Source organism: Nuphar pumila, chromosome 6 (assembly GCF_984573655.1).
Source record: "Nuphar pumila chromosome 6, dmNupPumi1.hap1.1, whole genome shotgun sequence".
Classification (NCBI taxonomy): domain Eukaryota; kingdom Viridiplantae; phylum Streptophyta; class Magnoliopsida; order Nymphaeales; family Nymphaeaceae; genus Nuphar; species Nuphar pumila.
The window spans coordinates 132,801,277-132,815,025 of record NC_143254.1 but is presented as its reverse complement, the minus strand read 5'-3'; the positions used below and the strand labels follow the sequence as shown (position 1 = coordinate 132,815,025).

At 39.5% G+C, this 13,749-nt stretch overlaps 1 protein-coding gene across 1 annotated transcript; it reads right to left on the bottom strand.

Moving 5' to 3' along the window:
- Positions 1-409: 409 nt before the first annotated feature.
- LOC149836308 (NADP-specific glutamate dehydrogenase) lies at positions 410-1,160 on the bottom strand. The gene has a single exon (XM_090009750.1). The coding sequence runs from the start codon at positions 1,121-1,123 to the stop codon at positions 410-412; it is 714 nt and encodes a 237-aa protein (XP_089865876.1). The 5' UTR covers positions 1,124-1,160.
- Positions 1,161-13,749: the final 12,589 nt, after the last annotated feature.

Here is a 13,749-nt window from a genome sequence, read left to right as displayed (position 1 = left end):
ATTTTTTTCGGGGCGGTTAAAAGAATTTGAGGGCAGTTTTTCCCTTTTTTTCTCACAATAAAGATGAGATGCAAGTTTACTTATTTGGGGACTACTAGCATTGAAGAAATTGATACCTGTCAAGTTGGATTAAGTTTGCTTATTAGTAACAAACTATCAAATACTCAAATTTGATTAGTTAAAGGGCATGTTGGTGTTTGGTTAATCGCTACCACTTGAAGAGTTCAAACGTTTGTGTGAAAACAATACCAAGGATTATGAGCAATTCTCACTGAAATGACCTGAAAAAAAGTCATGATTAGCTTAGAAATAGTGGCAAGTATCGGACTCTTTTTCTTTTCATATTTTAATTAATTTTCTCGTTAAAAAAACGAGAAAAAAAAAACTCCGATTAATTACATTTGAAACCCTAGAAAAACTTCCGCCGGAGGCGTTTGGAGGCGGCGGCCGATGCCAGGAACCCCACGCCGACGCATACGGCCACGAACCCAAGCTCCAGCCACCTCATCTCCTCCTCCACTGCCAATTCCTTCTCCTCCCAATCACAATCCCACCTCTCCTCCTCCTCCGTCTCGGGGATGTCCTCCAGTACCGACGCCATCCTCCTCCTCCGCCTCCTCCACCACCATCCGATCTTCCCCATCTCCACCTTCTCCGTCGTCCCCGGCCCTTCCCCGGCCACGCACACCTCCGCTTCCGCCACCTCGAACCCCAGCGGCGCCTCCAGCTCGCACCGGCTCCGCGTCCTCCACTCCCCCTCCTCCTCCCTCCCGAACCTCCCGCTCAGCACCCTCTCGTCCCTCGCGTACACCTCGAAGCGCACGCCCTCGCTCGCCCACACCGCCGCCGAGCTTGCGAAGCACGGCAGCGCCCCCTCAGCGCTGCCCTCCCGCCGCCGCTCCAGCGCGATGAAGGCCGGTGATTCCGGCCGGATCGGAAGGCCGTTCACCTCCAGGACGGAACCGCCGCTGCGGGGGAGGAAGGCGAGGGTTAGGGTTTCGGGGAGGAGGCGGCGATCGGCCTCCGGGACCGAGAGCCGGAGCTGGAACTGCCGGATCCGCAGGCACTCCTCCTTCCCCTCCTGGAACCTCGAGCCTTCTACCACCACCGCCGAGTAGCACATTTGTCGCCGGAAAACTCCTTTGAATTTAATTTATTTTTTAATTAATTTAATTATTGGGAGGAGGTGTCCGATTTAAGAGGCCGAGAAAGAAGGGTAGGGTGTGTTGTTACAGGCGGCGCGGCCGCCGGTTTGGAACCTGGACCGGGATTAGCGGGCACACAGTTTCGTGCTGATGTTCGCACTTAGATGATGCTTCACAAGGACACTCAGCATACTACGTGTCGTGTCATTTTGATACAAATTTTAATGAAAATTCGAAAGAAAATGGCGTGTTGCGTGTCATTAGATTGGCTGAAACGTGGGCCAGCAGGGGATGAGATTGATACCCACCAGGGACTACAGACACTAGCCTTGCAGCTACGGCTGGTAAACGAACAGAGCATGACTCGGTTCGTGTAGTTGGCGAGCCGAGCCAAGAGCAGCTCGTTTAGCTTAAACAATCGAAACCCGAACACAAGATTTTCATCTCGGCTCAGCACGATTGTGTTTGTATTAGATAAAATACAAATATATTTATGGATAATATTATGGATAATACATGAAAGAAAGAATACATAAAATATATATTAAAAAAGATGAATGAAAAATATATACTTAAAATATGTAAGGATGGCCCGTCCCGCCGATTTGGATCAGGGATGAAAGACATGAAATGGGGATGGAACAAGAAATGAAGGTTAAAATCAAAACCCGTATAAAGATAGAGGACGGAATGGACTTATGCTTTCTCCCATCTGGCCCTGCTTCGTCCTTGATTCTCATCACTAAAATAACTAAAGTATCTTTAGGGATGACACTGGATCGGGAAGAAACGGGCCCGCCCTGTCTTGCCCCGCTTGGATTGGAGATGGAGGTTAAAATCAAAACCCGTACGGCGATGAAGGTGGGAATAAAGGGAAGAATTTTGAGATAGGACGGGGTGAAGACCTTGTCCTCCACCTTTGCCCCGGACCACTACCACCTTAAAAATATAGATTATTAAATATAATATATAAAAAATTATATATATTTTTAAGTATAATATATAAAAATAATATGAAATATTTTTACACGAGCCACTCATGTACGGCTCGTCTCATTCAAAGATGAGCTCGGCTCAGCTAAACACAAACGCCAGCCGAGCCACTAGCTCAATCCACTAGTAAACGAGTCCAGCCCAAACATGCCCTGTTCGGCTCATTTGCCAGCCCTACTTGCAGCAAGTAAACACCATTCGTGGGCTTCAAACATGGGTCAACTTGGTGATTTTCACAAGCCTCCCCGCCCCTATCAGATGAGCGGCCCTGATACCATCCTTTTTTTTCCCCTGCTTCTTACAACGGATTGTGACAAAGGTGATGTGGTCAAGCTGAGTTGGCTAAGGCCTTCAAATTGAAGCGTCTTGAGAGTTCGATACCCTGGGTGCACATTCCTCCCTTGCTTCAAGGTGAAAATCAAGTTGAAACCATGGGAAGGAGAATAGAACTACAGTCAACGTGGGACCTCTGGGCCTGACATGATGTTTGAACCAAAATCATAAGCAAGAAAAAAAATGAATTGGGCAAGGTAGCCGTGAACCGCTTTTGATGTCATGGTTGTGGTGACCATGATCACAATAACGACAACGATGACGTCAGTGCATGTGTAAAGTGAGGATGGATGGTGCCTGGTGGTGGGATGGAAAGAGACATGGTTGAAGTGCTGATGATAATGGTGGTGGTGATGTTTATGGAAAGAGACATGGTTGAAGTGCTGATGATAGTGGTGGTGGTGATGTTTATGTTTCTCATTAAAGTAAAAATCTACTCCAATCTTACATTCATAAGTTGCTTTTATCCCAAGTAGCCCTGATAAATTAATAAAGTTGCTCATGATTCGGCTTTGTTTGGCTTATACGAAGCTTAGAGTCGAACAAGTAAACTTAGTAACCACAAATAGTTTATGTAGTATAAACAAATTAAGAATAATAAAAATGATTGTACTGTTTTTTGGAGTTTTGGAGTAAAAGAATAATAAAATGTTTGTATTGTTCTTTGGAGTGTTTCTAAAAATGCCTACCAATTTGATAAAATTCTTGGGATATCTAAAAATCATTGATTATCAACTTTTTAAGATATTTTTGCCCATCACAAATATGATATGATAATCACATGCAATTTTTGTGAATGTCTTCTAAATTGTATGAACCTCCTTTAACTAAAAACTCTCTATTTATGTTTACAAATATGGTATGACTTTTGCAAATAATATTTACATGGTTTGCAAATACAGTGAGACATCCACAAATAATGTTTTTGAATGTCCGCAAAATGTGCGAACCTTCTTAACTAAATAGTTCATATGTATGTCCGCAAATACAGTATAACATTTACAAATAATTTATGTGAATGTCCCTAAATTACGCAAACCTCTTATAACTAAATATAACTAGGATGCGAATGGTCCTTCTTACACGGATGTCATCACATATTTGTGAACGTACTCTTGACGTTCACATGATGATTTGCAAACATTCTTTGTATATGTGAAACTTCTTATCTCATTTCCAGATCCGTTGAACATTTGCATATTTGACATGAGATTTACAAATTTTCTCATGACTTTATTGCGGATGTCCTACTTTTGGGAATGTTCATACAATCATTATATACAATGCTTCGTTTCTTCAAAAGGGATGATTTGCATTTTAGGATTATTTTTACATAAACTAAGTTTTTTTGTAGCCCCTTACATGCGGTGCCCAACATTTTGCTTGATTTTTTTTTATAACTATTTTCAATAGAATTCTAAAGTGTTATTGGTTGCCCTCATTTGAGCAACGACACCTCATCGACTACTTATTTAGCATTCAAGATATCATCGATGGTGAAATATTCTAGTAAGTACATCTTTAATGGATGAATCAATTATTTTTTAAATTTTTTGACATGAATCAATTATTTTTTGAAACAGTAACATGAATCAATTATTTTGTGAAAGAATTACATTGTTCTCAAGTGATCTTTGCATGTTCACTAGCTTATTCTATTTTTTTTATTTAACTTTATTTTTATGTGAGTTATTGTTTCTCACTTTGTTTCCTTAACTTGACATGTGTTCATTTTCATGTGCTTGTTTATCTGATGTCATAATGAGCTTTACACTATAGAAAATATGTATTTAGTGCATTGTTTGCCCTTGATCATTAAATTTATTGAATATAGTTATTTTTGATAAGTGATTGATGAATTCTAAACATCTTCATACTTATAAGCATGTACTTTTTCATAAAACCCCTTATAATTTTTTTTTTTATAATAGATGCTATCCCATGCTTCTTTTTTTATTCCAATTTCATCACTATGGCCATACATTTCGTTACAAAGTGTCAATTTTTTGTGAAACCTGCACAACTACCTCTTGCTTTGTTGTGAATGGTTTTTGTCTTTTCATTTTGCATGCTTTTATTATTTTAATGTAAAGAGCTGATGCCTACTTTTATTTCAACAATAGTATTTTTCTCTTAACAATGAACTCTTTGAGGTTTTCTTAACATATAACAAGATCACCAACTTACTGGTTATAGCTCATGTCATGTAGAAAGATATAAAATATTATTAGTTGTTGTGAACATGAATTTTATATGGATGACCAATTTCTCTATTTTGTTTTTATAAAAAATTATTTATTCATTTATTATAAAATAATGATTGAAGAGACAATCATGAAGGCAACAACACCTACTGATAGAACATAACAAACAAAAGAATAGAAAAATTACCCACTAGTTGATACGTCCTACTATGAAGTGTTAAGGATGCTTACACGTGGATAGAGAGGAAACCTATTATGTGGCCAAAAGTACGAGTATCCAATATATTCCATAATAAATACAATAATAGTAAGTGAAAGTAAGTAAAAACCCATAAATCTGCTCTCAAATAAGAAGCAACTAACACTTTAAGTGACAAGAAGAATAATTGTTGAAACAAAAAAAAAGTTGATGAGTTTGTTGCCAAAATCTTGTTTTTCATCTTAAAAGCATCTAAGGAGGAGGATTCATCTATGCAGTCAGTGGTGAAGAAGTTGAAAGAGTCATTGGCTGAGTTTGAGGTTGTAGCTAACCTCAATGTCCTGCTAAAGGAAGCAGGAAACACTACAAGAAAATTGTTAATTAGCGACGGAAATTTGCGACAGATTTTTTCCATCGTTAATTAGCGACAAATTAGCTAGAGAAACCTTTCTTCATGAATCTGTCGCTAATTCACGACGGATTAGCGAGAAAACAACTTTTATCGCTAATCCATCGCTAATTAGCGACATCAATTTTTTGTCGCTAATTCTTAATACAAGAAAACCATTTTAGCGAAGGATTTAGAGAGGAAATTGTGTTGTCGCTAATCCGTCGCTAATTAGCAATGGATTAGTGACATAATATATTCCGTCGCTATTTTGGTATTTTGATTTACGACGGCTTAGCGACGGAATTATTTCGTCGCTAAGCCATCGCTAAATGTCGCGTAAATCCCTAATCCCATCCCCATTTCTCTTTTTCTTGTTTCGCTGTCTTGCTCTCGCCCGCCGCCCTCTCCCTTCTGCCGCCCGTCGGCCCCCACCGTCCACCGCTCGCCAGCCGCCGCTCCCCGTCAGCCTCCCGCCACCCCCCGGCGATGCGCAGATAATCATTTCCGGCAGCAGGGGGACGACCCCCCTGCATTTCCGGCAGCAGGGGGTCGACCCCCTGCGTTTCCGGCAGGGGGTCAACCCCCCTGCATTTCCGGCAGGGGGTCGACCCCCCTGCGTTTCCGGCAGAAGGGGGTCGACCCCCCTACGTTTCCAACAGCAGGGGGTCGCCCCCCTTGTGTTTTCGGCTGGGGGTCGACCCCCTGCACTTCCGGCAGGGGGTCGACCCCCCTGCATTAATGGCAGTAGGGGGTCGACCCCCCTGCGGTTCCGGCAGCAGGGGGTCGCCCCCCCTGTGTTTTCGGCATAGGGTCGACCCCTTGCATTTCTGACAGGGGGTCGACCCCCCTGCATTTTCGATAGGGGGTCGACCCCTTGCGTTTCCGGCAGCAGAGCGCAGGGGTCGCTCCCCCTGCGTTTCCGGCAGGGGGGTCGACCCCCTGCGTTTCCGGCAGTAGGGGGTCGCATCGCCCACCTGCGTTTCCGACAGGGGGTCGCCCCCCTGCGTTTTCGGCAGCACGTCGCAGGGGGTCAACCCCCCTGCATTTTCGACAGCCAGGGGGTCGCCCCCCTGCGTTTTCGGCAAAGGGGTCGCCCCCTGCGTTCTATGAAACTGCATCTGCCTCTTGTTTTTTTTTCGACAGGTGGTGACTTCATTATAACAAAGTGTTTTTTGCAGATTTCTCAACGGAACTCGCTTGTGCCCCGCCACCCGTGGTAAGTAAGTGACAAAAACAATGCAAATCGGGTAAATACCCGTGGTGAGTAAGTGATGCAAGCGCATCACATGTTATTTAATTTATTGAATGTAACACTTTATTGTTCACACACTCACTTAGTTGTTGATATCTAGGACTGCTTTGTTGGAGCTCGGAGATCATGCTGAGCATGATTTTAATGTATGAATATGGAAGTGTTCTTATTTTTGAAGTACGGAGTCCATGCTAGGCATGGTAGTAGTTAGTGGGATATTGAAGTGTGTTTGCTATAATCACATATTCAGTTTTTTGACTGCCTAAGAACACATATGAGCATGTTATAATCATATATTCAGTTTTTTGACTGCCTTAGCATACATATGAGCATGATAGAATCACATATAGAGTTTTTTTATTGCCTTAAAGCACATATGAGCATGCTATAATCACATATAAAGTTTTTTTTCTTGCCTTAGAGCACATATGAGCATGTTATAATCACATATTCAGTTTTTTGACTGCCTAAGAACATATATGAGCATGTTATAATCACATATTCAGTTTTTTGACTACCTTAAAACACATATGAGCATGCACAAATCACATATAGAGTTTTTTTACTGCCTTAGAACATATATCATTTATGATAGAATCACATATAAATTTTTTTGCTTTGACTGCCTTAGAGCACATATGAGCATTCTATAATCACATATTCAATTTTTTGACTGCCTTAGCACACATACGAGCATGATCGAATCACATATATAGTTTTTTGTCTGCCTTAAAGCACATCTGAGCATGGTAGAATCACATATAGAGTTTTTCTAGCTGCCTTAGAACACATATGAACATGCTATAATCACATATTCAATTTTTTGACTGCCTTAGCACACATATGAGCATGATAAAATCACATATATAACTTTCTGTCTGCCTTAGAGCACATATGAGCATGATAGAATCACATATAGAGTTTTTTTATTGCCTTAGATCACACATGAGCACATGATAGAATCACATATAGTGTGTAATTTATTTCATTATATTTTTTTTATCAATACTGACTGTTCTTTTCTTGTGTAGGCTGCTAGCGATAATCAGCGTAGTGGAGCTGAAGGGACAGATAAAGACAATGAACAAGAAGACCCACAAAATCTTGGCGATGATTAGAGAACTGTGTTGAAGAAGTTCTATTTTTTTATGTTTCCTAATTGTAATTGTTGAATTGTAAATAATTAAACTTGTTAATTTTAAGGTGGAACGATTAATTGTTGTAGATTCTTGTTATATGGAAATATAAATTATACAGGAAATATAAATTGTACCGTTCTCAGTATTTAATTTTCAAATAATTTTTTTTAAAATATTTTTTGTGTTTGCGACGGATTAGCGACAGAACCATCCATCGCTATTCATATAAATCTAGCGATGGCATAGCGACGGAAGTAAATCCGTCGCCAAACCGTGGTCGCCGTTTAATACCGGCGGATTGGCGACGGAATACAGCGCTCGTTAGTCCGTCGCAATTAGCGACGAACCTGGCGACAAAATAAATCTGTCGCCAGTTAGCGTCGAAATATTCGCGACGTAAGCATATCGTCGCCTCGTTGTCGCTAATCCGTCGCTATGCCTGTTAGCGACGGATTAGTGACGGAATGTGGTCGTCGCTAATCTGCTGCTTTGTTGTAGTGAAATATGGTCACCTGTAGTGAGGACATGTAGTCACCTGTAGTGGTTGTGGTGAGATGGAGAGTGAGAGTGTGGACACCGTGAGGGTGGGAAGGGAGGACGAGAAGGAGAGTGAAGGTCCTTTAGCACATGTGTATTCATCGACATTTGTATAAAGTTGATTCATGTATCATATGTGAAACTGGTGAAAGACCTGCATCACATCGATGAATATGCTTGAGGAGCAACTTCACTTGTACACATGCACGCAAGTTTGAGGTGTGAAAGAAAAAACTTTGTCGGGATGTTGGTATTGTTAAAAGTTTGAATATTGATTTGATTTGATTTGATTGATATGAAAATATGATTTCGTTATCTTTATGTGTTGATTTATGAATTAGTCAGTGTATTAATCTTTGCACATTTTGATATAAGAATACAAATCCATTGGAAAGCCCTTTGGGAGTGACTCAGTCTCTCAATTTTCACGTATTGCTATGTTGAGTAGGTCACTCGCTAAAGAAAACTTAGACTCTGAGAACGAGAAGAATGATGGAAGAGGGATGAGTTCTTGATTGGAAAGTGTCATTTGTATGGAAATTTTATGCATGCTAAACAAAACACATATATGTACGTGCAAGAAGTGATTATATTTTATACATGCTAATTGTGAACAATTTGTCTTTGATTTGTTGGACTCATTTACCAGCCTTTGTTCTTTTAAGTCTAACTAGGACCATTTTTGTTCCTAATCTAACCTAGCATGTTGTCAAGTTTATACTCTCGTAAAGGTAGGTACTCATTGAAGTATCAAACTAACCATACAACAGTTTCACCACATAAAAACAATTTTGTAAATTATGCAGTTTTAAAGGGTTACAACTAGAGGTGTTGAATTTTTTTTCCTTGACTAGGCCAAGAAGAAAGCATCCCATCATTGAGTACACATTGGCAAGCCTCCACTTGATAAAAACTCTTGACGTCTTTGTGCTTTTCAGCGAATGCACCCAGCTTCGCCCTTGCAGCAAGGGATGCCCTGAGTGTGGTACCATGCATCTGGTAATGGCACGATGAATGTGATTCAATGCCTTGACTTAATTAGGAGTTAAAGATCTTCATGAGATCCACTCTTTTGTCATTGGTGTGATGCTTACCTTTGTAGTGGTATGGAAAAGTATAAAAGGTAAGTTTCATAATATAAACCCCCCTTCGACAATTTCTTTGGAGGGGATAACTGTTAAAAAAAAAGGGTGGTTCCCCATTTGGGGGAACCGTCTTCCTTAAACCCTAAAGGGGTGATGATAAACCTCACCCCCAATATCCGCAGGAGGGGGCTGAGGGTTATCCTCATCCCTCACCCTGCATAGTCCATCTCCCTCCACCACACCGCAAGCGAACGACAGAAGGAGAAATAGAGTGACAGATAGAAAAGAGTGAGGAGAAGAAAAAAAATTGAACCTACCAGAATCTGGTGCTGACAGTAAGGTAAGGGATTTTGCCTTTTTCTTTCTCTTCATCTTCTTCTTTGTTTTCTCTTTTCATTCTAGGCAAGGGGAGGGGAGGGGGGGGGGGGGTGCGACAACCATGGCTGTCGGGAAGTTTCTGTTAAACAAAAAAAAATTCGAGAAACTATGGGAGAGAGAGAGAGAGAAGGGAGTGCCGACGACCGACCCTTGCTTGGTTGGGAGCAGGGGAGAGGGCAAGCTCGGACACTACAAGTAATTTGTGGATTAGCGACGACCTCAATCCGTCGCTAATCTGTCGCTAAACAGTTTAGCGATGGATTAGCATCAGCTTAGCGATAGATAGCTTCCATAGCAAAATTATAGTCGCTAATTAGCGACGGAAACTATCTATCGCAAATTTCATCACTAATTTACGATGAATTAGCGAATGTCATGATTCATCACAAGGCCGTTGTTAATATACAAAGATTTTGGTTTGGCGACGGATTAAAATCTGTCGTTAATTTTGTCGCTATTGTAGCGATGGACTTAGCGACGAATTAAAATCCATCGCAAAAACATTGGCCGATTCACATTTGTAATGAATTAATATTCATCCCTAATCCGTTGCTAAATTGGATGCCGGTAGTAAATAGCGACGAAAAATATATGTCTCTAATATGTCACAAACAAGAAAAAAAATTAAAAAAATTTGTTGAAAACATAAATATCGAGAAAAAATTCTCGTGATGCAATTTATATTTCTTGTATAATTTATATTTCCTGTGTATAAAAAAAAAGTACACATAAAAAGTAAAAAGCAACTAAAACAATTTATCGATCCACTATAGTTTTTGCCAAGTTCTAATTATTTACAAGTGAACATTTACATTTTTGAAACAACAAGAAGGTACCACAAATTCAACACATGAATCTAATCATCACCAAGATTCTGTGCATCATCTTCATCATTGTCTCAATCTGCCCCTTCAGCTCCTCTACGCTGATTATCTCCAGTAACCTAAAAGAGAAAAGAAAGGTTAGTATTGACAAACAAAATATAACGAAATAAATTATATGGAATGCACCTAAGTTAAGGCAATCAAAGTAACATGAAATCTAATGACATGTAATACATTACGTGAAACTTTTATACCTGAGAGGCACCTTCAGACGAAGTTCCCTTGTCTAAAAAAAAACTGCACAACTCATTACGAACAACATCGAAAATTGCTTCATGTAAATAGTCACGCATTGTGTCCTTAACGAGTTGGCGTACACCATCCCATGAATTAGGCGGGTCAGTCAGATGCTTGGAGCTGATGCTGACGGGAGAACTCTATGAGTTGTGACTGGAGGAAGCAACGACTGGTGAGGTGTTATATTACTCCCAAACCCGAACACACGACCCTTTTTAGGTTCACCTGTTGCAGTCACCCATGCTGCAAGATCAAAAGGTAGATGCTGAGTGGAGTAATCGCCATATCGCTCTATCATCTATTGCTCATATGACTCCTACAAAGTAATGATTACAGTAGGAATTAATAATTAAGAATTACAATATTTATGATAACTTGTATATTACAATGTTTATTAATACAATAAATACATACCATTGTCGTTCTCGCCTTCTCTGATACGAACTCTCTCATGGTCTTACGTTTATGTATTTCAACAAACACATCCTTGTATGACACAATGTCTCATTTTTCTGCTTCCTACGAAGTTAAATGATAAAAGAATTATTTAACAGGTTTGCAACAATACTTATAAAATTGACAATATATAGATTAATGAGTTACCATTTTCTCCAGGTGGCTCCCAAAAGTCCTAGATCCACCTATGTGTAGATAGGCATCGACCATTTTCGCTCGGTTTTGTGCAACCTTCGCTGAGCGGTTTTTAAATTCATGCCCCGCCCACTTATCGACATTGCATTCCAAACATTTGACCTGATAGTAGGAGGTACATGGCCCTTTCACTGCAGTGGATCATCTATCCCGCCAGATGTTTTTCTTGCTGCAGTCTTCATATTATGCAGCATGTCTGCAAATCGATTAGCATCCACCTTTTGCCACACCTTCCTCGCATCCTGCTCCTTCATCGTAGTCGTGAAGCGATTCGAAGCCTATAAATATTTTCAGAAAGTTAGTAGACATGACTATAACAAAAAATTAAATATGAAACACATTAACTATGAGAAACGATTGTATACCATGAATAAGGACCACAATCTATCCAACACCTCCTTTGGGTACTCTTTTCATTGAGCGTCCGGTCCTGGTAGATGTTGAATTAGTAAATTTTTAATCTCTTGTATTACTTCTTGTGGCTCGAACCTCACGCTGCACATGAATTGGTACACGTTAACTATTAATATACAATATTTATAAGATAAGTATAGGATAAGTGAAAATGAAATACTTACGGTCGATTATCGATATATACTATTTGAATGAGTCTTCTTGTGTCAGACTGAGAAAACCCTGCATCGAGCGTTGTCTCATGACTTGTATGGACAACTGGTGTAGGTGGGTCATGTGCAGGCGAAACATCATTTGTAGAAAAATGAGTTAGAAATTCACAGAACGCGCATTTAAACTAATCAAGTATATAATTAGTTAAATGATATACCTATCAAAGCAACCCGTTTAGATGAAGGCTAAAACTGGCTACCACTGGGTGATCAACCACTCTAACCTCCACAAACCATATTATAACGAATAAAAAATGCCATGCAATACATTCAAACATTGCAATACCTTCAAATCATTCAAATCATTATAGTATATTTCAATACATTCAAATAATTCAAATCATTCACATCAAATATTGTAATACATTCAAATCATTCAAACACGTTACAATACATTCAAATCATAACTCTATACGTATCGAAGTTACATAATCAAAGAATAAAAAATATCGTGCAATACATTCAAACATTACAATACCTTCAAATCATTCAAATCATTGCAATACATTTCAATACATTCAAATAATTCAAATCATTTACATCAAATAGAGGTTTGTATTACAAGATTTATTTCACTAGCTCGAGAATTCTTCCTCATCACTTGTTTGACTTTCATATTCTTCTTCTTCCTCCTCATCTTCTTCATATTTTTCTTCTTCTTCATTGTCCGCCCATCCACTTGGTATATCATTTGGATCACATTCTTCCATGAATGTTCCATCGACCAATGGAGATATGACATGCATACCATGCGCGGCATCGTGATCATAAGAGAAGTCATACATATCATCTGATTGATAGTAATCACTCTCTTCAGTTAACTTGTCTTCTTGTAACTTATCATACTCGGGGTATAGTTTGGACTTCACCTTGCAAATTGCCCACTATTCATTTCTATCTGACTTCATTGTACTCAGATATGAAGTATAGTAAACTTGTTGAGCTTGCGAGGCTAATATGCATGGTTCATATGTTCCAAATCTTGATTTATGATTCACCTCCACAATGCTTGAGGCTTTGTCGACTCTTGTTGCAGTGAGATCAAACCAATGACACTTGAATAAAATTACCTTATTATTTATGCCTAAGTAAGTCAACTCCATTATTTCTTCTATAACACCGTAGTAATCATGTTCATTTTCACCGTAGCTGCTACTCTTGACACACACACCATTATTTATCGTTGATTTGTTTACACTGTAGTCTTTTGTATGAAATCGATAACCATTTACGATGTACCCGTTGTAACATTGCACAACTTTGGTCAGACCATTTTGTAAATCACATATTCTTTGATCTTTAACATCACCATGGCGGGCCTACAAACATAAATAATGATTGTAATCACGACTAATTAAGTAACTTATTGTTGTTTATATGGAGACAATTTATGTCATTGTCCTTACCAACTCTTTCAACCATGCCACAAACTTAGTTTCACATTCTTTTTGTACTTCTGCATCAGTGAGATGTGAAAGTTTTCTTCGCAACTCTAGATCAAATTGTTTGCACTTATCAAATACTTATATTACTGAACTATGTATGCATGTATAGAACATAAAAGGATATAGATTTGTGTTGCATCTACATATACTTACTCGATGTATGGGTCAATTGTTGAGCAACTAAAAAGAATATAGATTTATGCTGTGTCTTGCTCTCAATCTTCTAAGAGTCCTGATCGGCAACTGCCAA